Consider the following 25751-nt stretch of genomic DNA (forward strand, 5'->3'; position numbering starts at 1 on the left):
AAAAGCCTTTGACTGTGTCAACCACAGCAAACTATGGCAAATTCTTAAAGAAATAGGAGTGCCTGATCACCTCATCTGTCTCCTGAGAAATCTCTATTTGGGACAAGAAGCTACAGTTAGAACTGGGTATGAAACAACTGATTGATTCAAAATTGGGAAAGGAGTACGACAAGGATGTATATTGTCTCCCTGCTTATTTAACTTATATGCAGAATTCATCATGCGAAAGGCTGGACTGCATGAATCCCAAAATGGAATTAAGATTGACGGAAAAAATATCAACAACCTCAGATATGCAGATGACAAAACCTTGATGGCAGAAAGTGAGGAGGAATTAAAGAACCTTTTAATGAGGGTGAAAGAGGAGAGCGCAAAATATGGTCTGAAGCTCAACATCAAAGAAACAAAGATCATGGCCACTGGGCCCATCACCTCCTGGCAAACAGAAGGGGAAGAAATGGAGGCAGAGATTTTACTTTCTTGGGCTCCATGATCACTGCAAATGGTGACAGCAGCCATGAAATGAAAAGACACCTGTTTCTTGGGAGAAAAGCAATGACAAACCTAGACAGCATCTTAAAAAGCAGAGACATCACCTTGCCAACAAAGGTCCGTATAGTTAAAGCCATGGTTTTCCCAGTAGTGATGTATGGAAGTGAGAGCTGGACCATAAAGAAGGCTGATCGCCAAAGAATTGATGCTTTTGAATTATCGTGTTGGAGGAGACTCTTGAGAGTCCATGGACTGCAAGAAGATCAAACGTATCCATTCTGAAGGAAATCAGCCCTGAGTGCTCACTGGAAGGACAGATCGTGAAGCTGAGGCTCCAATACTTTGGCCACCTCATGAGAAGAAAAGACTCCCTGGAAAAGACCCTGATGTTGGGAAAGATGGAGGGCATAAGGAGAAAGGGACGACAAGAGGACAAGATGGTTGGACAGTGTTCTTGAAGCTACCAGCATGAGTTTGACCAAACTGCAGGAGGCAATGGAAGACAGGCGTGCCTGGCGTGCTCTGGTCCATGGGGTCACAAAGAGTCGGACACGACTAAACGACTAAACAACAACTAGCAATTAAGGACACAGTAGTTAAATACCCATAGGTACTTACAGATCTAGTTTGTTTTCTTGGTGATGAAGATGTTTGAAGAATTTCTACGACATACAAATGACACTGTTTCCGCAGCCAGAGTTTCCCATGTATATCTGCCAGGTACTGTAAAACTAAGAGCTTGAACAGAAATTCTGGAATTCCAGAATGAACCTAGGAAAATACAGAAATGTAGTACGTAATTTTAAAAAGAAAAATGAAAATTTCCTCCTCATTGAGTTGCTAGGTTAAAAAAAAAACCCCAACCAACTTTATTAAGTGAGGGGTAGGGTAAGGAGACAAAGTTCTGCCAAAACCATGGTATACTCACTGAAGAAGTGATATCAAAATGAAATATCATAGGCTGTTTCTGGTACTTATGGTGCAGGAATGGGAGAAGAGACTTCAGCACTTTCGCTTCATCCACGTGGGGGTCTATCAACCTAATAGTTTTTAATGGCACTTCAGAGTGATGTAGTTTTGCTTCCATTTTCTCTTGCAGCCTCTTTACATAGAGAGATTTTCCTATTGTTAATAATAAAAACATATCTGAGTTATTAATGGGCACAGCAGGCACACGGTGGATTGGTTTGAAACAGAGCACTCAATGGTCTGGGCTTCTGCTGAGCAACAAGTAGGAAGAATCTGGGTGAGGGAGAGAAACTGATCCAATAAACACTTGGATACAGTCTTCAGCTAGAGCTGTACTAACTGTTTATCCCAAAATGTACCAGTCACAGCTGCCACCACCTGCACTGTAACCTCTGGTTTTCATCTTGGAATCATCTCTGTAAAAAGAGGTACTATTCCTTCCAACATTTATGTCTAAGCTTGGGACAAAAACACTAAACAGCAGGCTGAAATACTGTTCAAGTATAACTACTCTTTTAGACAGGCACTGAGCCTGCTGTTTAATGTGCCCCTTGCCCCTCATTATTCCTGTGCTGATCTTTCCAGTCACAAGCTGAAAGAGCATCACAGAAGGAAAAACAACAGACCATGTTTTATACCCTCGAGTTTTAGTCTACGCATTCTGAAACATAGATGGAAAACTAGATGTACTTAGTTCACTCACCTACTCCAGCTCTTTCAGAAGCTACAATCCCAACACACATTTGGTCCTTGAAGACAGAAGCCGATGAACTTTGTGTTGCTTTGTAATGATTCCCAAGGTAGCCCTGAATGTCCTTCAGGGGCTGCTGAGGGATCATGTGAACTTTGAACTGGCTGAAGACAGAAGGGACATAGCAGTGCTCTCTCTCACAGTTGCAGAGAATTACTAGCCTATAATCATCCTGCTGCTTTAAGTGAAGACTCTGGAAAAGTTCCTCAGACCTGTAGCCAACATCGTAACTCAACTCATCTGCAAACAGCAAGGTGTAAATCTTTTCCCCCTTATAGCCTGGAGTGAGGCACCGCCTCAAAAACAGTGCCACTTGTTCATAGCTGGTTTGTGGTGTGCAGAGCAGGACTTCATCGTAAGAGGGTAGCATCTCCCCTGGACTGTTCATGTAGATAGCCAGTGCCGAAGCCAACACCTCAGAGCGAGGACAGAGAATGAGGTTAGGCCTGCCAGCATGAAGACCTTGTGGCAATTTTCGCATAACACTCTTCTTCTCCAGATCTGCCAGGGTGGCCAAGTAAATGCCAAGGGTTTCAATGTCCAGGCAGCCTGGAAGGAATGAGCCCATACTTCCCATGTACGACTCCCAGATGTCCTCCAGTTGTACAGCCAACTCTTTCCCTCTTGCCACTGGCCTAAATAAATCGGCAAAATTCCTCTTTGCTTTTTTAGACGCTACTTGGCTGGAGACCTCCTGGATATCTTGCTTGCTGCAGTTGTGCTTTATAAATGACAGCATCGTTAAGGCAGCCTCACTGGGGCACTTTGAGCCAAGCTCCTTGCACAAGTATACAAACTGTTCTGCCGTATAGTAATTCAAATAATAGTACTGGGATCGCTTCTCCGACATAAACTGGTTCCACTTTTCCAGGAAACTCTCCATCTTTCGGCAAATGAGTGGCAGAACATCTGTGACATCTCCATTTCCAGTAAGGACAGAACTAGAATTTAAATTGAAATTCATCCTAAGGCAGAATTCATGGTTGGGTGAGCAATATACACTAGCGACCCAAGAGCGGAAAAGCATGTTTCCAGCAGAATGAAGGTCGATGAAAGACAGTGCAAGCCTCTGGACACTAGAAAATACCTGGGTGCAGAAGAAACACAGCAGAAGACAGAACAATGAATCTAAGTATCACAACACCAATGAATGTGAAATATGCATTACCCATTGCCACCCTTACTACTAGAATGCCTAAACTAGCGTTGGCCAACTCCATTTGCTTAGAGACAGAGCTACACCAGCAGAAACTATGGCCAAATTGAACTTTTAAGCTGGTTAACCAAAATACATGAAGGCGGTATCAAAAACTGGTTCTCCTAACATTTATTGATTTAAAAACTGACACACCACTTTTCATTTATAGAGCTCAAAGGGGTTCACAATATGTATTAAAATAATGGGGGGGGGGGAGAGACATATACTCCCTGAATTTTTCTTCAACCTTTCTCCCTTCAACATTCTGTACAGGCAAACAGTCAACAAGCTCTGGTCCAAGGGCATTCAGGGTGTAAAATTTTAATTGTTTTAAAATTTATCAGGAACACTGAAATTTAGAAAGGTCAAGTGAGCCAAATGATGGAGCTATTCAATTCCCAAAGGAACATCCTAATCAGCAACAAATCATCACAATTCAATGTGATGCAAACTTCTGTGAAGTTTCAAATTGTATTTTACATCTCAGGGGGGAAAACACTTACTGAAATCTCTACAATCTCTCAAAGGACACAGATATTCAGCATGACTGGAAGAAGAACCCCATTACTCTTGTCCCCCACCACACATCCCTCAAAGGACAATATGAGTTTCAAAATACAAACAGGAAATTATGCCTGAAAACTGACCTCAGAAAACCTCTCTACTTCTGCACCTTGTTCTACCTTGCCTGACATCAGCATCAGCTTATTCATCAATTCTCGGAGCTCTTCTAGGGAGTACTGCCGTTCCTCTTCTTGGCCACCGTGACTTTCTGAGATAGTCAGGCACAGGACAGTATCCAAAGAAACCTAGAAATAAATTTAATCATTGCTTTATTTCCTTATGATGTCATACAAGGTTCCCCCCTACTATATGTAGAGATAGCAGTTGTCAGCGGTAAATAGGTTTATGCTAAATACTGAGAGGGTTGCACCAAATTATGAGGGCAATGTCTTTGGAAAGATGCCAGTAAAAAGTTGTGGCAAATGCCACCAACAGAAAATAGCTCTGTGATAGTGAATTCTCAAGTTCCACTCATGAACACTATGGGAGGAAATCCCTGATCGACTTAATGATGTTACAACAGAGAGGCACCAGGAAATGATAAAGGAAGCAGTTTATTGAAAGAAACACTTAGAAAGGCTTATATCATTCACTTTATAGCAGGCTGTTTCTTGGGTGTGGTATACAGAAAAAGTAGCTACTGAGCGATGAGGAGAAAGGTTACAAAAACTGGGACAATATACTACAAGTATGGTCTCACCTTCCGGCCTTCTGCTGGCGCCCTAATTCGGTAGATTCCCTTGCTATTGATTTTAGTTGCCAGTGAGATAGATGACAGTTCCACAGAACCATGACTCTCTTTTATTGTTTTTAGCCATTCCAAGTATCTCGCAGAATCACGCTGTAGGGTTTAGGGAGAAGATATACTCTGAATTAGTCCCATATTTTATCCCAGAACAAATCATATGCTGATAATAGCATAGCCATAGATGACAAGGGAGCATGGTGTGTTGCTAAATGACAACCCTCACTCAAGGACATGATTATTTGAATCTGGAACATTTCTGTTCCACTATTCTGTGCTGTGAAGCCCAGAGATATTTCATGAAATTAAAAGTAGCTACTGAGCCCACCAGCTGGTATGATGCACATAACTGCAGTGTATGCGGTAGAATAGAGCACAGGCATAAATTATATTCACATACAAAGCACACACTACTCTGCAGAATGTAGGTTTAAGTAGCTACAAGGTGGATATCCCTACAAAATCTCAATGTCCACACCAATAATTTTCTACCCTTCACTATATCTACAGTAAACTCACACCAGGACACGGGTGGCGCTGTGGTCTAAACCACAGAGCCTAGGGCTTGCCAATCAGAAGTCGGCGGTGCGAATCCCTGCGACAGGGTGAGTTCCCGTTGCTTGGTCCCTGTTCCTGCCAACCTAGCAGTTCAAAAGCACGTCAAAGTGCAAGTAGATAAATAGGTACCGTTCCAGTGCGAAGGTAAACGGCATTTCCGTGCACTGCTCTGGTTTCACCAGAAGCAGATTAGTCATGCTGGCCACATGACCCGGAAGCTGTCTGTGGACAAACGCTGGCTCCCATGGCCAGTGAAGTGAGATGAGCGCCACAACCCCAGAGTCGTCTATGACTGGACTTAATGATCAGGGGTCCCTTTACCTTTAAACTCACACTGGATGCAGTATCTTTATAAAATACACAGCTTAATAAGAGCAGATATACACAGATGAACTAAGGTCCAACTGCAGGAATTACCAGTTTCTTTGGGAGGTTGCTGTCACTCTCCAGAGCTTTCCAAAGTTTCCTCAAGCACTTCATGAGCTCCCCAAATCCCGATTCCCGTTTCAAGTCATACAACAGGGAGGAGTAGCCAAGGACAGCATCATGGAAACAAGCCACACGATCCACATCCATGTCATTTTCTCCCGCAGAGATAGAAGCTAAGTCCACAAATACCTTCAGCTCATTCTTATCTAAGGCAAATAAACAAAGTGAAAGACACCCCAAAGTTTACTGTCTGTAAGTTCCGCCCCTGGAAATGCTCCATGTCTTTCTACTAGGACCTACATCTTTATTCAGTGCTTGACACAAAGTCTGCATTACTTACGTTTGCTTCCTTTGCTTTTTATGTGAAGTTGTGAAGTGGAGTAAACCACAAGGAGGCAAAAGAACTATTGTGATAATCTGAAAGGTGTTTCTCAGAGGTTCTGAAAAAATGACATTGTGGGCTATGCTGCCCTCTCAAATTAAAAACAGGAAATGCATCTTGCTCTTTGTCCATTGGCCATGCCCCCCAAACATTAGTCTGCTTCATGGCAACCTACAGGGAAAACCTTGATGCACTCTCTGAACCTATATAAGGAAGCTAGATCGTAGGTTGGGCCCATGCCATGTGTTCAACACTTCTGAGATGCACCCTTCAGAGGAGAACAATTGCTCCTTCCAAAGGTGGCATGGTTGGATTGAATAAAGGTAAGATCTCAATTGGGTGGACTCTCTATTCTATTACTTCCCCTTAACAAACCTGCTGGAGGATTTGCCTCCCAAAAGCCACCTCATGAAAAGCATATTTACCAATATTATGATGCCTCATAAACATTGCTGAAGTTGCCTATGCAGCTTCCCCACACACCTCATTAAGAGGTACATTTGATAAGAAAGCTGCCATAGTCACAGCCACCCTGAATGCACTGAAATCTGATTTTTCAAACAGGAGTTTTTGAGGGGCTCATAAGCTAGCATAATACATCAACCTTGCTAAAGTGGAACTGTGCACCTTCCTTAGTGTGTTAGGATGAAAAATAATAAAATAAGGAGTTCATTAACAGAACAAAACCTGTAACACAGAAATGCATTTTCAGTGCTCTCCATACGTCCAAGGAAAGCCATGCTTTTTCCAACGGATGTGAGGGAGAAGGAATAAAAGGTGGTAACTTGGCAAAAAATAATTCACTTTGGAAATATATGATGGATCCATTCTTAAAACCACTCTGTCCAAGTAAAAACTACAAAAATAATTTGCTATGGAAAGTCCTGTTAGTTCAGTAATTTTTCTTGCTGAAATGATTGCTTCTCTCAACCTTGTGCATGTCTCATTTAAAGATAAGGCTGCCTGTACAAATAAAAATACGATGGAGACATGAAGTGGAAAGAGATCCTCCTTCCTATGCCCTGCCCACATTTAAGTTTGTGTGCACATGCATATGTGTCTTGAGTGTAGAGCTATGTGTTCCTCAATGTGTAAGGAAATAACAAATTTAAGGGAGAAAAACAGGAAGCATGAGACAAGGGAATGAGAAAGGAGTTGGTGGCTGAGAAATGGACAATACAACATCCCATTTTGGGGTCCCTCCTGCACTGAGACATCTTGCAGGTGCCAGCTTGTACAGAAAACAAAATGAGGAAATACATCATGTAATACACCTATACAGTGGTACCTCGGGTTACATATGCTTCAGGACTCCGCTAACCCAGAAATAGTACCTCGGGTTAAGAACTTTGCTTCAGGATGAGAACAGAAATTGTGCTCCGGCGGCGTGGCAGCAGCGGGAGGCCCCATTAGCTAAAGTGGTGCTTCAGGTTAAGAACAGTTTCAGGTTAAAAACGGACCCCCGAAATGAATTAAGTACGTAACCAGAGGTACCACTGTACATAATATAACAGTGTTCACATGTACATCATATGTCCCAGTAACTTTTTAGCCTTTTAAAACTAAGAAACAAGAATGTCAGGTGCACATCTGTTCTACCTTCCAGGGATTCTTTGACCCAGCTGACGAAATCCCTCCTGAGTGCCAGCTCCTCAAGGCACCTACGACGTGGTTCAGTTATGTCTTGCAGCGATTTTTTTACACGCATCAATTCAATACTCATGGAGGAGAGCTTCTCTTCCTGAAACTGGAATTTCTGTACCTGAAAAGGGAATAATAGGATTGTACTGCACATTAAGGATGTGCAAAACCTTTCCCTTGATTTCCATCTCCCATTTTTCAGCCCCATGGTGCTGGGTTTCAAGAGGAGGCATCGTGGATTGTTTCAGACATGATTCCTTCTAGGAACACTGGAATGGCTCCACACACCTCGCCCCTCTCAGGAACCTGCAGCTGCACTCAGTGTTCCAATGGCAAGGGATGAGGATCACCCTACTGCTGCTGCCCCACTGACCGCAACTAAGGCTTTTGTTTGTTTGTGAAGGCATGGGGGGGGGGTAGAAAGGAAAATGAATTAAATCATAAAATCAGACAGAAGCCATGTTTAGCTGTCCAAACCAGTGGAAGCACAATATCTACATCAGAAATTGAACCAGATATTACCATGGCATCCATACAGCAGGGGAACATTTATTTATATTTTTCCCTTTCAGAAAACAATGAGTTAGGCTGCTTTATAGAGAGACATTTGTTGCTTGTTGCAACTACAACAGATTCTATACAAAGTGAAAGGAAAATCTCCCAAGAACTGGAATCCCCTTGTCTTTACAAGGGTGGGAAAACTATGGTAACGTGCCATCCCATGATGAAACATTTTGGAGATGCTGCTCAGAGTATAGTGTAGATGGCAAGTGGCCTTATGACATAGTAGCCTCCTGTAACTCTAATGCAGAGTTTGTGAAAGCCATGTAGGTAAGATGAAAGCCTGTAGCACCTAGGCACATCTTTTATTCCGCTAGATTTAAATTCAACCCCTTCCTCCCAATCTGCCCACAATGGCTATGATTTAAATATCACCACATCCTTACTACTTCTGACTCTTTGTGGGGATGCAAGTGAGCTAAACTTGATTAGATATGGCAAATGAACAGCATATGCAGTTAAATTTGGAAACTGTTACCATGAGGTAAGTAGCTAGTTGTATCTGCCCTTTGATATCCTGATTGCACTGGTTGCTACACTTCTTGATCCACTACTCAGTAGATACCACATGGATGAATACTCATCAGGACACACCTGACTCCCAAAAACTATATTGAGTAGCATAGATAGACTATTTAGTAGCATAGAGATTATTTTTCTGCCCGTCAAAATGTCCTTAAAAGTTTGTTATTTTTTTGTTTTGCTTTCTCCAGTTACACAATATCCACATGGCAAATTGAGCCATAAGTTATATGTGTTTTGCATACCCTCCAAATTGCATACCCTCTAAATTGCCTACTGCGTGTAGATGGTTCTGCAGTATGGAATAGAAACGTAGTATAGGGTTAGATTCAACTAAGTTGGCATGCTAGAGGAAGCCAGAAAAAGTTCCACCAATGCAAAAGGACTTCCCCCTCTCCTCTTCTTATGTGCCCCTGCATTTTATACAGTACACAGTAGGAGGAGAGAGGATTGTTCTGTCTTGCAAGCACCTACCCTGAATCCAACCCATACAATTGCCTCTTTAATATGATTATAAAATTCTACAAACCAAATGCCTGACAGTATTAAGTAGTTAGGAATTGGGGGGGGGGGGACCTAATGGCTGGACATCCTTGGGGAAAGCAATTCACAAATGGGGTGTAATTACAAAAAAACCCATCTCTTGTCTTCAGTGCAGAAAAACCATGCTAAAGAAATTAAAGAGATCCAAAAAGCCAAAGTACTAAACAACTCTATATGTAATCCACATTTGGTGTTCCTGTGATAACGTATAGACCCCAATGAAAAGTGCACTCTGTCGGCTTTTGAACAGAATGAAGCTACATAAGTTTACTGAATAAGCTCTCGAACTGTGGTTTCAAAGAAATATACTTACGAAGTTAAGTAACTGTTGCAGGACTCTGAAGTCACCAGAGAGATTCAAACCTTCCCTGACCTTGTCGATAACCTTAGCAGAGTCCATGGCCAAATGCAATTCATGATATTGCTGGATTTGTTGAATCCGCTCATCTATCCATTCTCTACCATCCTGACGCTGTAGATTGCACATAACCTGAAAATCCTTTTTCAGATCCTCGTAACGGTTAGTAAAATCTCTGAAGAGCATGTCTACTTCAGAAAACATGAGCTCCCCAGATTTCAGACTGTTATACAGCCTCAAGAATTCACTGTAACAAGGATCAAAAAGGGAGAGAGGCACTTCATCAAGATCCAGAGCAGGAATGTCTTCGTCAACGACAAGTTTTTTGGCTGCCCACTCCCAGCAGTACTGGAAGACGTCACTCTCTTTAAAGTTATTCACAATTTCCGCTATCTTCTTCAGGGCTGGACTCAGGTGGTAATATGTCTCAATTTTATCAGCACTCTGGGAAATGTCTCTCACATTCACAACATCGTCCAGTGCTTTTGAGGCCAGGTTTTCACTGTGCTTCTGCTCTATTTCAGAAATTTCCACTGAAAGTAAAGAGAAAATCAGAACTTGGACACACACACAAAAAACTTCAGTGGGTCTTATCTTTGCAGCATCAAACACCAAACTGTGACCTTTGTTTAAAAAATGAACAATAATTTGCAATTTCTACCCAATTTTTCTACTTGGATCAATCTGCTTTTCTGATGTTGGAGAGTTCTGGGACATTCTCATTCCACGGTTTATTTCCACTCCCAATCTTTAACAATCTTTGCAAAGGAAAACTAACAGAGCCAGAGTTTTAAAATTACCCTCCCCCTTTAAAAATACCTTTTATATACTCTTGCACTTTCCTGCACATGTTCAAGAGGGATTCCAAACAGTTTTTCTCCCTCTTGACATACAGTAGTTCTTGCAGCCTCAAGCCAAGTATTCCTTCTAGTTTTGATCTGTGCTCTTTTTCATCAAACAGCGAAATATGCTTGGGCCCTGAAATGAAAATTGCCAATTACAATCACTTGCACAAAATCCCTATTTTCTTTCCTTTTACAAAACTTGGACTCACTATCTCCCAAATAAGCTCTTAAAGAACAAGGGCATTCCAGAACTCTGCTTCTCAACAGCTGGTGTGCAAATACCACTAAACGGTGATTTAGCATTACATGCACAAGCCACCCCGAGCCCAAGTGAAGCTTCAGGCTTAAGTGCTTCCCTTGTCTCCTATCCCACGATTGGATAAAAACAAAGATCAACCAAAGGGTGCACTCATTTTTAAGAAGGAATATCTTTAATACAGCAGGAGTAACACAACACAGTGGTAAGCAGATTGCTCTGTCAGTGTAAGCATTTCTGCTTGTCTGATGGAGCAATATCCCCTCTCCTTTCTTTGCATGCTGTTCCAAGGGTTCTCCCAACCCGCTGAGCCAATTATTTGGGGGGGGAGGGGAGTGGACAAGTGAGACACAGGGGGAGGAACATGTGAAAAAAGGTCCACTGTGCTAGGGGAAGTCCTTGAGAAGGCTTCCACTGGTAGGGCTCATTAGCTGAATCCCACCCCAACCTTATAAAAGGCAACAAATAGCAATCACTATCTTAGAAGAAATATTCTCCCATCTTTCACACACAATAGGCACGCTAATTGTATGTGAACCTAGTTTGCATGTCATGCTAAGCCATGACTTACTGGGACTCTGCAAATGTGTGGGCTACTGGAGAATGGAACGAACACTGGCTACAGTCTGTAATGAGGAGGAGCTTAACCATAATCCTGGGCTCAGGCAATACACTAAACCAAACCTTAGCTTAGCTCAGCATGGAATGGGAGTAAAATAGACCAAGCTGCAAACTCCTAATTCACAAATTCACATGGTCCTGGTGAGCAATAGTTTGGCTTACTACAAAATGTGAATTTGGCAAATGACAGCTACAATACATGTGTCAACTAAACACAAAGCCACTATATTTGCTTCAGAACTGCAGTTTTAAAACGATATGCAAATTCAAATTGACATTAAATGGATATGCTTTAATTGAGTAACATTTATTAGCATTTCTTAACTGGACTTCAGTCCTACATTTTACACATCTTTCCATTTATATATACAGATAAAACACACTTACTGAATTCCCAAATGGACAGAAACTGCTTCTTGTGCTTTAAAACCAGCTCTAAATGTTTAACTAGGATATGGCCTGTCATGAGTTCATCAGAAACCTTTGTATATATAGAGTCAGCGCTGGCCATTAGCTCTTGGGCTTCTTCAGTAAGTTGGTCCAGAATGTTTCCAACCACACCTGTTAGATCAGTCAGGTATTTTAAAAACAAGCAAACAACCTTTGTCCTTAGGTGCTAAAATAACTTCATCCCCCATGGCAGCTGGAAGCAAGGTGACCCCTTTAGGTTTCCTTACGTCTCTCTGTTCTACACACAGTTTGAAAGTTTGCTGCCCTCCTTACAACAACGGTGACCCATTATTCGTCAGAAGAAATAAAACATAAAAGAATTGCAATAGCCTGCAACATCATACTCTTCCAATACGCACAATATTTGTGTTTCAGCATAAATCCTCTACCAGTTACTAAACCTTAACTGACTTTTCCTTTCTACAATGTCCAATACTAATTCTCCTCCTATCCAACTCTGTTTTGATATTAAATAACCCTCTGTGCTCCTTTCAATAATAAGATATTTCCCACCTGCTCCCAGAACTTTACCCATTAAATGATAGCTGCACTTACCATTGAAGATGAAAAGATGCTTGATGTCTGGCCAAACAAGCAGATGATTCAGCACGCCTTCCAAATCTCTTATAGGCTTCCCTGCTAAATCAGTTGGCCATGATTTTATGATGGCAGCAGATACAAGTTTACCCAGCTTGCTCAAATTGTAACGAGATATCAGTTCAAGGAGATTAGTCTGTTCCTACATATGACACAAAATATGTAGAGGGTTCAGGGCCCTGGATGTTTTGCCGCTAGAGGCAATGCAAATGTTCTGGATACCTGGAGAAGGCAAACACCTTCTCCAGGTATCCAGAGCTAAGGCAACTGCCTCACCTTGCCTCACGGGCAGGCCAGACCTGGCAGCATTAGATAGCAATGAGTCTGTCATTTTATTTTCACAAATTTGCTACATCACTTTAAAAAGTTTACTATTCATAATGCAGCCCAATCAAACAGATTCCAAAAGGAACTTGCTTTCACAGATCTGCTCATTGTGAGATTTGCCAAATAATTTGCTGTCCTTTCCCAAAGGGTAAATTATATGGCAATAGAAATCATAAATTTGATGAGACAAAAATACAGTTGAGGAATGACTTTGTAATCCTAGGATTGTCACTGAGCAGGGATTAGCCACAAAAAAATGGCTCCCAGTTACATGATTTGTCAGCCTGCCTTGATTGGCAATCCAGGAAGTCAAGCTGGATTTACCTGTGGCATTGAATCACAAACCCATTATTGCTTACTCCCACAGTCAGGCACATGTAGCATAATCTCAACAAAGTAACAGTACTTGGAAAATAAGTGTAGGATTCAGAAGATTTTAGATATAGTACCTGGTATGCTAATTTTATAGCGTCTATGGCACAGTTTTCAAAAGCTTTGCTAATCATAGGGTCAAATTGTTCCATTTCCTCATGGCAACAGCAGTAGGCTTTAATCTGTTTAACAGCAGATTCCTATCAGGGAAGAGCAAAAAGAAAAACAAAACATTCTACCTGGTTCCAGTTATTTAAGATTACCAGATAAGGAAAACATGGAGGTAAAGTAATTTAGGACAATAAAACAAAGCAAATATATTTTTCTAGTAATAGTAACTAATGATAATTTTATTATTTAAACCCTGCGCATCTGGCTGGGTTGCCCCAGCCACTCTGGGCGGCTTCCAACACATAAAAACATAATAAAACATCAAACTTTAAAAACTTCCTGATGATCCTCCAGTCTGTACTGTACTGTGGATTAGCATAACTGGAGGATTTTTGTTACTGATAAGTGGCACTGTCCATTGCAAAAAGGTGAGACTTTTTAAGTAATGACAAAACAGATTTTTGTGTCACCTTGGTGGATGGGAGGAATAGTTGCACTTTAAGAGGTAGCTGCTCCAGGAGTGGAACGTAAGTTCAGCTGAGACAGGTACTAAAGAGATCAAGGGACATACAATTGTTTCCACAGCAGCTGCTCTTGCTTGGGCTCAGAGTCATTATCTGATAAGGAACTGCATTGCCGCTACCCTACATTGCATTTGGCATCAGTGGTTCATAGGGGAAGGGAGTAAAGGGCCTGGAGTGTCTCTGTGAGCAGGGAGATCTCTCTCTGATGACCCAAGGTGGGGTCTCCTGATATGCAGAATGGGGTACTGAGAGGAATGGGAGAGGCCTCTTCTTCACCAAGGCTGCTTTCATTAATGAGATCTGGGCCAGAGCTGTGGCCTGGTTGGCTTGATAAGACTGCCTTTCCCTATCCATTTGCCTTTGTAAGGCCAGGTGTTGACCCAGAAAAAAAAGATGGGGATCAGCAAAAGATGAGGATTGGCAAGGGATTGTAACTTGAATTTAGGTTACTCTCTGCTTGTCCCTGCTGGTCAAGCTTCCCAGCTCTGTTAAGGAAAAGGATCTTTCCTCAATATGATAGTGACATGGAGTGACAGCAGACATTTCCTGAAACAAGACTGCCTAGAAGGCGGAACTGACATGCAATTTAATTGAGACACTTCCTGTCTAGGCTGGTATGCCATAATTTTACACAGGCTACCTGGCTCTAGAGTCCATCAGGAAAAGGTGGTGTGTAATATTGTGGGGCTGGCCATGCCCACTTTCAACTCTGGCCACACATATTTGGCACTGCTCATTGCTGAAAAGTAGCTATGGGGAAAAGGTTTCCCACCCCTGATTTAGATTGAATGTAGTACAGTGGTGCCTCGCAAGACGAAATTAATCCGTTCCTCAAGTCTCTACGTTTTGCGGTTTTTTTCGTCTAGCGAAGCACGGCTATTAGCGGCTTAGCGGCTATTAACGGCTTAGCGGCTATTAACGGCTTAGCGGCTTTAAGAAAAAGGAAACAAACTCGCAAGAAGTTTCATCTTGCGAAGCAAGCCCATAGGGAAATTCATCCTGCGGAACAACTCAAAAAACGGAAAACTCTTTCGTCTAGCAAGTTTTTCGTCTTGCGAGGCATTCGTCTTGCGAGGTACCACTGTAGTTTCCATTTCATATGATACAATATTATCCATTCATCTCAGTACCTTTTTGATTCTGCCTTCCATATCTGTGATTAAAGTTTTCTTCCACTCTTCTGTGAAAGTTGTATTGGCAAAGTCTATTTTCAAAAAATGATCCCAAGCCTAAGAAAGAAAATTATTATTCAGTTAAATTAACCCAAATTAAGAGCAGAAGGGGGTTGTATTCATAGGCCCTTGGTTCTCCCTGGCCAAGGCCCTCTTTTTTATCTTTGGCAGAAGAAAAGAACAGCATGTGACAACAATCCCCTACCCTTTCCCAGTAGGTGAGAAATACAAAAAATGGAATGATAAAGACAACAGGGATAATGCCTGCATCTTTAGAAGACAGGTTGCATGCTTCACAGGAGCTTTTAAAAAGTGGCAAAAAATAAGTGACCAGATCCCCATCAGCGACATCAGCATCTGACAAGAGAGGGGCATTTCGTGAGGCCTCTGCAGGATCCACTAGGGCTGCGAACTTACCTCATGGGATCCTGGCAGTGGCAGACTTGTAGATGCCAGCCTCACCTTCCTTCACCTGCCAGCTTACCTGGTAGAGGCCCATTTCAATACTACATGCAAAAGGAGGACCACACCTCTCCTTGATGCTTACTGACTTGCAACTGGGATTACCTGGCAGAAATGGAACTGTAATGGGCTGTTTTCAAATAAACTGCCAATCAACTGTCCCACCTTTGCCCCACAGTGTTTGGCAAGCCTCTGGGGAAAACCTACTCAGGCCTTCTTAAAAAGCTGGGACCAGGCATGTACACCAGTCCGTAGCTAACATGCCTACTCCTCTATGCTTTCTCCTACTGAGCATATACTCCTAGTCTGTGACCTCTAAGAGAGCATACGTTAAGATCCCATCTCGCTCTTTCTCTCTCACACACACAAACTTTCTGTAGTGGTTAAGAGCGGTGGACTCGTAATCTGGGGAACTGGGTTCGCGTCTCCGCTCCTCCACATGCAGCTGCTGGGTGACCTTGGGCTAGTCACACTTCTTTGAAGTCTCTCAGCCCCACTCACCTCACAGAGTGTTTGTTGTGGGGGAGGAAGGGAAAGGAGATTGTGAGCCACTTTGAGACTCCTTTGGGTAGTGATAAAGCGGGATATCAAATCCAAACTCCTCCTCTTCTTCTTCTTCCTCCCACCACTTTTATAATTAGGCTAGGAACTATGACTGGTCATTTTTGCACACCAATAAAGCACTGGGTTCTCAGTCACTATGAAGTACAGAATCTCTCTCTTAGAACTCAATGCAACTGCTGGGTTCAAGTGCTGGACTAAGGAGAAGCTTGGCAGTCGCCTGCTCTATGTAGAGGAGCCACCACACTAACTTGGATATATTCCCAGTCTGGAAATGAGTGGCACTCCACTATCTCTCTCTCTCTGCATGGCTTTAATGATTTGCATCTGAGCAACAGTGACTCTAGGGTGGGCTCTCTGGAACCAACTTTGGATGGGTAAAACCTTGTATCTATGGGGTGGCAGAAACCACAGATCTTAAGCTATCAAACAATAAACTCTCTGACATTTCTTAACAGGTCAGAAGGAGCACATAGGTATGAGAAGGAAGTAAGGGCAGCTGCTAAAAAAACCTCATTAAGTTAACAGGAAAAAACCACTGCATACTGTCAAAGATTGGGATAGCTTTAGCTGGAAAATACAAACCTTAAGTTCTGCTGGAAATGTGAATGAAACTGAAGATGAATATGAACAACTTTCTAGCAAAGGTTTTGTCAAAACTTGACGAAACCAGGTCCGGGTATCTTCACAGAGCCTTTGGAATATTCCTGCAACCTATTAGGCAAAAGGGAAAGTTACAAACCGCTGAATACAAAAGCAACCTACCACTATTGAGATTTTTACATTTTGGTTTTTATCACACAGTTCTCCTATCGATTCCATTAGTCTCTCTCCCCCCCCCCCCAGCATTTACTGCTCCCTCCTTCAAGTATAATACAGTAGGCACATTCTGGTATAATAAAGAGGTTAAGATAATACAGAATATTCTATATATTTAAAAAAGAATGCAGTACACAATCTAAATAGTGAGAGATAGTACTGATACTGGAGAAAGATGTCAACCTTTCATTCTACTTTATGCATCTCCCATATTATTGGGCACTGGGTGGTATTTCACATGCAAAAATCCATTCCAGATTTTGGTTAGAATTAAGCACCTTTTTAAAAAAAGGTAAAGGACCCCTGACAACTGTCCAGTCGCGAACGACTCTGGGGTTGTGGCACTCATCTCGCTTTACTGGCCGAGGGAGCCGATGTTTGTCTGCAGACAGTTTTTCCGGGTCATGTGGCCAGCATGACTAAGCCGCTTCTGGTGAAACCAGAGCAGTGCACAGAAACACTGTTTACCTTCCTGCCGGAGTGGTACCTATTTATCTACTTGCACTTTGACATGCTTTCGAACTGCTAGGTTGGCAGGAGCTGGAACCGAGCAACGGGAGCTCACCCCGTCATGGGGATTTGAACCACTGACCTTCTGACTGGCAAGCCCTAGGCTCAGTGGTTTAGACCACAGCGCCACCCATGTCCCACAAAGCACCTTTACCTGCCAGTAATTTAATTTTTTTTTAAAAAAGGCTCCATTCTAAACTACACTTTAGAACTATTAATACAAATACATTTAGAAGTGTAAGATATCAGAGTAAAGAGAATCTTCTTTAGCCAATGCAATTTAAGCAGATGTTTAAACCAGTTAATGGTTTAAACCAGCTTATGTGCTCCTCCACTTCCAGTTAACTGCAGCTTGTTGTTATTACTAAATCATGAACTATAGTTAGCGTCAATTAGTATTTATTGAAACAAGTCAGGATCATTATTACTTAAAGTTTGCTTTTTCAATAAACCGTAGTAAACACTAACCAGTTTGTCCATTTGCAGTTCATTAAAAACAGAAGCAAAATGGAGAGAGGAAAACAAAAACAGGGGAGGGGAAGAAAATGGATACAAGTTTCCACACTATCACATACCTGTGGTTATTTTTCTTAATGCAGTTTCGTTTTATTGCCCTGTTTGTCAGTACATGATTTACAGTATTGGAATATGGATATTTTGAAAACTAGTAATTATTTACAAAAGAAAAAGAGGTGGCCATCCCAAGCGAGGTCCACCTAGCATCTTCACTGACACCATCTGGTCCAGCATTCTGTTTCCAATACCAGCCAACCATGCACCTCTAGAACTCAAAAGGCATGAAGGTAAAGGCCACCACATTTCAATCCCCAGCATCTGGCCGTCAGGGGTATCATGTGTCTCTGAACAGAGAGGTTCCATTTGGGATCTTTGTAACAGACATTGGCAGATCTAGAGTATTTCTTTTTTTTAAGTCACCTAATCTCATACCCATCATATCTTATAAGGGATTTCATGTCAATATCAGTTAAGAAGGAATCCTGGTTAATGCTGGCAAAAAAAAACAAAAACCCACAGAAAGGCAAGAATTGCAGATATTCTACTCTGTGATCTGCTTTTTAAATGGTGCTTGTTTGTTTCTAGTTTCTGATGGTTTTGCTCCTTAAATTGCTTTGTTTTTAGCTTGCATTTTCTCTTTGTTTTAGGTTGCACTGTTAGCTTATTTTATACTGTGTCAGTTTTGCATAAGCCACCTTTGTGTAATTCTGTAGAAATGTGGTGTATACATTTATAAATAATACACTGTGTGAAGGCTTTACATTTTTTCCTGAACCTACTGGGCAACAGTAAAGTAAGGCAATCAGACATAGGGGGACCAAACTTAGCCTCTTTCCCCCTTCCTTTTGAGCTTCCTTACAGAATCTCTTCCAGATGGCCTGGTGACTTGGTTCAGGTGAACACAGAAAAATATGCAGATACACAAAAAATGTGCAAAATCATATAGAGATTCTCACCTCTGAAGGTGCAAGTCCAATAATCCTTGAAAAAACCGCAGCAGATGAAGCTGGTATCTTGTATTGAATTACTAGTTTAACTTTGCTGCATATCATCTGATGAAGTCTTACACAGACTGACACATACGAGTTCCAAGAGTCCTGCTGCAGCATGCTAAATTGTGAAATACTTTAGTTACTGTGGGTGCAGAAAGCAGTGCTTCTCTAATGCAGCCTTTACCTCTGAGAGTCTATGGAATGTGAATAATTACTGAAATTGTGCAGCCCTGCATGCAGATTATATGCACGTGTGGCGGGGTGAAAAGATACTAGATTACTGGCAGAAGGAGAAACACATTTCATAATTTGATAACAAGAGCAAGGATAAAACTAGCAATGAAACTGACAAATTGAGATCATTCACAATTAAAGAACTAGTAAAGCAGAGCTAAGGAAAACTTGTACTGTACTTAAGCGAATTAACACATCTAATTAGATTCTAAAGGCAGAGAGCATGCTATGAAAACTGAGGTAATAATGTTCTAGGTAATAATTGTAAGGACATAACTATTAAAATGATTCTTTAGAGACAGTTAAATGTTTTGTAATCCTTCTATAACTGTATCGCAATCTCAGGCTCCGTTTTGTGCTTTGAGGACTTTTTCCAGATAAGCATGTTTAAGGAAGGCATGTACAACTTTTACTTACCCATTCTGTGTATTACAGAGGATATTTATCACCATCTCCAGAAGCTTTTCTATTTCCTATGAAAGCAATAAAAATTAAGCCAGAGAACCAGAATCATTTCTTACTAGAATGTTGTACAAAACACCTTCAAATCATGCAACAATGAAATTGATCTATCTGGTTATGTTCTTTGCTTACTAATCTCTCTTGCTTCAAAGCTCTTTTTTAGGTTAGGGCTTTGGCTCAACGGTGGCCACTGCTCATTGGGTCTGGTGGGGCAGAAAGCAGGGCAGCTAATGAGAGGTGGAACTAATGATAAACAGTTCTATAATAGGCACAGAGATCCAAAAGGTATTTATGCAATGGCTGCCATGAATTGTGGAGTTATATCCAGCTGGCCAACTCCGGAGCAGTCTCACTCCAAACACGCCAAGTTGTTACCATCCAAAAGAATACTCAGCATCCTCAAGAATTTCCCCTTCAACCACCTGGGAATTAGTTCCACAAATACTTTTAGTCACATATTAACAGTGGATTTATATACACATTACTAAAGACCAAGTCTCATGGATTTAGATAAGACTTTCTCTCTGATTAAGTACGTATACAGTCAAACCTTGGTTCTCGAACGCCTGTGTTATCGAACGTTTCGGCTCCCGAACGCCGAAAACCTGGAAGTAAATGTTTTTCAGACGCGGCTTCCGTTTTGAGTTTCCCTATTGATCTGAAGCTTCCACTTTCAGTTTTCAAACGTTTTGGAAGTCAAATGGTCTTCCGGAACTGATTATGTTCGAAAACCGATGCTTCACTGTAGTAGTAGGGATATGGAACCTCAGGCCCTTGGGACTCTCCCCAAGCCACGCCCCTCATCTCGCCTTGCTCTATCCCCTCCTCACGTGCTTTCCCCTGGCTGTAATGCTTCCTTGAACTGTGACAATTTAGCCTCATTTGCCTAGTTGGGAGGATGGATGGATTGGTATAGAAAACTGGCATTTGAATAGCTAGAATGTACCTTACTGTTCAGAAGTTACTTATACAGTATCTGTTGTTTTACCAACTTTTTCCTCTGGTGCCGCCAACCACTGGCCTGTGGGCTGTGGAAGGTTGTCTATGTGGGAATTAGGCTCTCAGGCTGAAAAGGTTCCTCTCTCCGGAAGTACAGGATTTCAGCCTCAGTAACAATAAAGCAAGTGCTACTGTAGTATTGTAGAATATTTACAGAACTTATTGATGCATTCAAATCAGTATTACTTATTAGATTTATTTATTTGCCAAATGAATTTGGCAATGTGGTTTGGAGTTATTAAAAAAAGACCATTTGTGTTTTTATATTGTGATTTTATGTTGTAACCTCCCTGAGACCTGCAGATATAAGGCAGCATACAAATTTAATAAACAACAATAAGAATTTGGTTTTGAACTTTTTGTAGTTGCACTTTTCTTAACAATAACCATGGTTATGTTTGCCAGGCTTGAAATCTATATGGTTTGAGTTATTAAGTGTTAGGTGTTCTTTTTTTAAAAAAATAAATCACGTGTTAAATTTTAAGATTGCTGCACCAAACAGCCCTAGGTATGATTAATGAAAGAGAAGAAAAGGCTGGAGTAGGGCATTCCCATGACCCAGTCCTGACACAGTAATCATGATTAGCTAGATTCTAGATCAGTCAATACTAATCCTAAACAGTTCTGATTAGGGAATCCATGGAATCTCTATACAGTCATACCTTGGAATCCATTCCAGAAGTACGTTCAACTTCCAAAATGTTTGGAAACCAAAGCATGGCTTCTTATTGGCTGCAGGAAGCTCCTACAGCCAATCGGAAGCCGCGGAAGCCCCGTCGGACGTTTGGCTTCCAAAAATAGTTCACAAACCGGAACATTCACTTCTGGGTTTGTGGCGTTCGGAAGCCAAAACGTTTGAGAACTAAGCTGTTCAAAAACCAAGGTAAGACTGTATATTTTATGGAACACTATGTATGGACAAAGGTTCATTCCCCATAAAATATGCTGTCTCACTTAAGAGACCTCAATGTCCCTTTCATGCATAACAATTCTATGGCTTCTCATTCAAACTATCAGGATAAAGACCAGTGTTCTTTATTTTAAAAATAATGAGATCTGATTGATTGAAGGGTTACTGTGGGGAGCTGAGGTATTATAACTTGTGCTGGTGTGATCTTCTATAAATGAACCAGAATTAAACAACAAACCTCAAAATTACGGTAAGCGATTTGCAAATTCTTCAGTCGATGAAAGGTTCCTAGAAGACAATCTAACGGATAAGCAGAAAACTCAGAGATAAATTCAACTAAGTCCCCCAGAGGCAGCAGGGTGAACCATGACCTGAACAGTGCTCTGTCTCCGTTCATCAAATGTTTCTTATTTTTCATTAGTGTAAGCAAGTGCCTACCAAAAAGAAAAAAAGAAAGAAAAGATATTCAATATATAGATCAGAATAGCAAATAAACAGAAATGGTGAGCAAAAGTGACTACAAAGTGAGTACACCCAAGTTTTTGCATTGTCAGGAAGATTAATAATAATAATAATAATAATAATAATAATAATAATATATTTGTACCCAGCCACTCTGGGAGGCTTCCATAGAAACCAAAAATACACTAAAATATCACAGATTAAAAACTTCCCTGAACAGGGCTGTCTTAAGATGTCTTCTGAATGTCAGGTAGTTATTTATCACTTTGACATCTGATGGGAGGGCGTTCCACAGGGCGGGCGCCACTACCGAGAAGGCCCTCTGCCTGGTTCCCTGTAGCTTTGCTTCTCTCAATGAGGGAACCGCCAGAAGGCCCTCGGCACTGGACCTCAGCGTCCGGGCAGAACGATGGGGCTGGAGACGCTCCTTCAGATATACTGGGCCGAGGCCGTTTAGGGCTTTAAAGGTCAACACCAGCACTTTGAATTGTGCTCAGAAACATACTGGGAGCCAATGTAGGTCTTTCAAGACCGGTGTTATGTGGTCTCGGTGGCCGCCCCCAGTCACCAGTCTAGCTGCAGCATTCTGGATTAGTTGTAGTTTCCGAGTCACCTTCAAAGGTAGCCCCACGTAGAGCGCATTGCAGTAGTCCAAGCGGGAGATAACTAGAGCATGCACCACTCTGGCGAGACAGTCCGCGGGCAGGTAGGGTCCTCAGCCTGCGTACCAGGTGGAGTTGGTAGACAGCTGCCCTGGATACAGAATTGACCTGTGCCTCCATGGACAGCTGTGAGTCCAAAATGACTCCCAGGCTGCGCACTTGGTCCTTCAGGGGCACAGTTACCCTATTCAGGACCAGGGAGTACTCCACACCAGCCTGCCCCCTGTCCCCCAAAAACAGTACTTCTGTCTTGTCAGGATTCAACTTCAATCCATTAGCCGCCATCCATCCTCCAACTGCCTCCAGGCACTCACACAGGACCTTCACCGCCTTCACTGGTTCTGATTTGAAAGAGAGGTAGAGCTGGGTATCATCTGCATATTGATGGACACCCAGTCCAAACCCCCCTGATGATCTCTCCCAGCGGCTTCATATAGATGTTAAAAAGCATGGGGGAGAGGATGGAACCCTGAGGCACCCCACAAGTGAGACCCCAGGGGTCTGAGCACTCATCCCCCCCACCACTTTCTGAACACGGCCCAGGAGGAAGGAGCGAAACCACTGTATAACAGTGCCCCCAGCTCCTCTAGACGGTCCAGAAGGATGTTATGGTCGATTGTATCAAAGGCCGCTGAGAGATCCAGCAGAACTAGGAAACAACTCTCACCTTTGTCCCTAGCTCGCCGGAGATCGTCAACCAGCGCGACCAAGGCAGTTTCAGTCCCATGATGAGGCCTGAATCCCGATTGGAAGGGATCCAAATGGTCTGCATCCTCCAGGCGTGCCTGGAGTTGTTCAGCAACCACGCGCTCAATCACCTTGCCCAAGAATGGAAGATTTGAGACTGGGCGATAGTTGGCCATACTGGCCGGGTCTAAAGATGGTTTTTTAAGAAGTGGTTTAATGACCGCCTCTTTCAGCGGATCTGGGAATGTTCCCTCACAGAGGGAAGCATTCACCACCCCGCAGAGCCCATCGCCCAGCCCTTCCCGGCTTGCTTTTATTAGCCAGGATGGGCAAGGATCAAGGAGACAGGTGGCTGGTTTCACGCGTCCAAGCAGCCTGTCCACATCCTTGGGGGTAACGGATTGAAATTGAAATGAAAAAGGTGGCTGAAACCAGGATAAAAACCTTCAATCCCTTCGGAAAGTTGCTTGAACAGCTTCTGTCCTTCAGCTTCTTGACTAGTTATGGTTCTTTGCTGAGAATCTGACTTCCCTATGTGACCCTGGCCTGTGATTAGACTTGGTTTCTCTTCTGTGATTTGACTTTTGCTCTCTGGACTATTCTGCAAATGGGTACTGGCTGCTGGCATCCTTATCCTTTGAAGCAGGACATAGCTTGACCACAATTGCCTATGTTTTTGGAACCCAATATTAGACAACTACAATGTGCTCCAAGTGGATTACCCTTGGAATTGGCCCAGAAGCTACAACTGGTGGAGAACAGAGCAGGTAGATAAACTTGTGAGGTCAAACTGCTGCCAGCATATAATATACCTTGCTTATGGGATCTGCACTGGCATCCAGTCTGCTATCAGGCCAAGCTCAATATTTTGGTACTAACATTTAAGATACAGCTCAAGACCTGGTTCAGAGGCCACCTTTTCTTAACATACCCAGTAGGTCACAGTCCTGATGTATTTTTTGAGAGGGTGGATGAATAAGGAGAGATATCTCAATTGCACAATGTAGGAGAGGAACAGAATAGGAATAGCAACCAGTCTCTCATGTACCACAGATTTTTGAAGGGCCTTTTGTATGTGCCACACACAACTGCGACAGGGACTGGTAGGCACACTGGCACTCACAGGTGCCACGTTGACCACAAGTCTACCACCACAAGAAAATCCTGATCTTAGATGGTTTCCTTTATTGTAGGAAACATTCCCATTCTACTTCTTGCCATAAGAAAAGCTTTGGAAAATCCTCTAAGCAAGGTGATGAAGGAGACTACAAGTCAGGGAGGACAGGAGGCTTGTTCAAATCATGCCACTTCTCAGTGCAGTAAGTGAATGTGACTACTGATAATTTCAGAATGAAATAAAGTAACAAATACATTTAAAACTTACTTTTTATGATCCTGTTTATTCCTGCATTCAACAAATACAAGTCCTTCCAGCCCTGCACACTTCTCTTCAGAGTCAAGCAGAGTATTCACATGAACATGCTCAAGATCAACAGAAGCAGTAAATAGATGAAAAGCTGGGATTGTCCACAGCCACTCATTAATTTTTTCTTGGATACAATGATTGCAAAACCTCTTCAAATATTGTTCCACACTGAAAGAGAAATAAGAAACTAACGCCTACCAGTAAAGGTTTTTTTCTAAATAAACAAAACCTGCATTAAAAGTACTTGTGCATGAAACCAAAGGCTTTGTGGTTCTCTGCATAGGGTGCTCTCTACAATACTTCTGCATTTCTGATATAGAAATACATAGACCATTGCAACAAAAAGGTAATAACATAGTCGCCCCAAATTAATTTCTGGTTTTGTTGTATTTCTGCTGCATTCTGAATGAGGCACAGGAGCTGTTTAAGGCCAGAACAATGGGCTTGGATTGAAAGCGTCTCTTTTGCAACTGCAACAAATCCAATGCAATGCAGGTCCCCAGTAGAAAAAGGCTGGGATACTTTTTTGCCAATCTCCAAGCCAGATTTTACAGGAAGGAAACATCCAAAGGGAATCAGCAAAATCATCTCTTCCACTTCTGCCAGTAGCAGAACCAAGCCAGCTATCTTTAAAATTGCACACAAAAAACAAGTCAAATTATATTTTTCTGTTGTGTCTCATAAAGTTACTACTTTTTCTTTAGGAGTACAGCATGCTGAATATTTCAACTTACAAATTACAAAACAAGGAGTACTAAAAAGTTCAGAATTCAAAAGGTATTTTAATATAGTAGAGTAGGAATAAAATTGCACAGAAATCATTAGAATTGATTGTCAAGTATTATATATTATATATTAATATTTAGTCTTACGTGATGTTTTCAGAAAGCAAAACTAAAATTCTTTGGTTTTCCAAAAGCAGTTTATGTGTTACTTCATCTAATATACTTACCAAGCTAAATGGTGTCCAATCACAAAAATAGCTCAGTTGAATTCCTCACACCAAAAAACATATTTTGAAGCATGGGTAGGCAAACAAAGGCCCGGGGCCCAATCGCCTT

At 42.0% G+C, this 25751-nt stretch overlaps 1 protein-coding gene across 3 annotated transcripts in view; it reads right to left on the reverse strand.

Moving 5' to 3' along the window:
- The window catches only part of LOC309526970 (E3 ubiquitin-protein ligase RNF213-like), a 94199-nt gene that overhangs the window by 47627 nt on the left and 20821 nt on the right, over window positions 1–25751 (reverse strand). For all 3 annotated transcript variants that reach the window (XM_082213391.1, XM_082213390.1, XM_082213389.1), the window contains 18 exons: window positions 24649–24858; window positions 21692–21887; window positions 19500–19555; window positions 18813–18966; window positions 16597–16725; window positions 14947–15045; window positions 13259–13381; window positions 12441–12624; window positions 11823–11996; window positions 10533–10691; window positions 9669–10246; window positions 7688–7850; window positions 5695–5912; window positions 4675–4815; window positions 4058–4219; window positions 2165–3299; window positions 1421–1614; window positions 1111–1263 (listed from right to left, as the gene is read on the reverse strand). In XM_082213391.1, coding sequence (XP_082069517.1) covers window positions 1111–1263; window positions 1421–1614; window positions 2165–3299; window positions 4058–4219; window positions 4675–4815; window positions 5695–5912; window positions 7688–7850; window positions 9669–10246; window positions 10533–10691; window positions 11823–11996; window positions 12441–12624; window positions 13259–13381; window positions 14947–15045; window positions 16597–16725; window positions 18813–18966; window positions 19500–19555; window positions 21692–21887; window positions 24649–24858 — 4228 coding nt within the window. The remainder of the gene's footprint in view (window positions 1–1110; window positions 1264–1420; window positions 1615–2164; window positions 3300–4057; window positions 4220–4674; window positions 4816–5694; window positions 5913–7687; window positions 7851–9668; window positions 10247–10532; window positions 10692–11822; window positions 11997–12440; window positions 12625–13258; window positions 13382–14946; window positions 15046–16596; window positions 16726–18812; window positions 18967–19499; window positions 19556–21691; window positions 21888–24648; window positions 24859–25751) is intronic.

The sequence above is a fragment of the Podarcis vaucheri genome (genome assembly GCF_965113315.1).
Source record: "Podarcis vaucheri genome assembly, chromosome: 2".
Classification (NCBI taxonomy): domain Eukaryota; kingdom Metazoa; phylum Chordata; class Lepidosauria; order Squamata; family Lacertidae; genus Podarcis; species Podarcis vaucheri.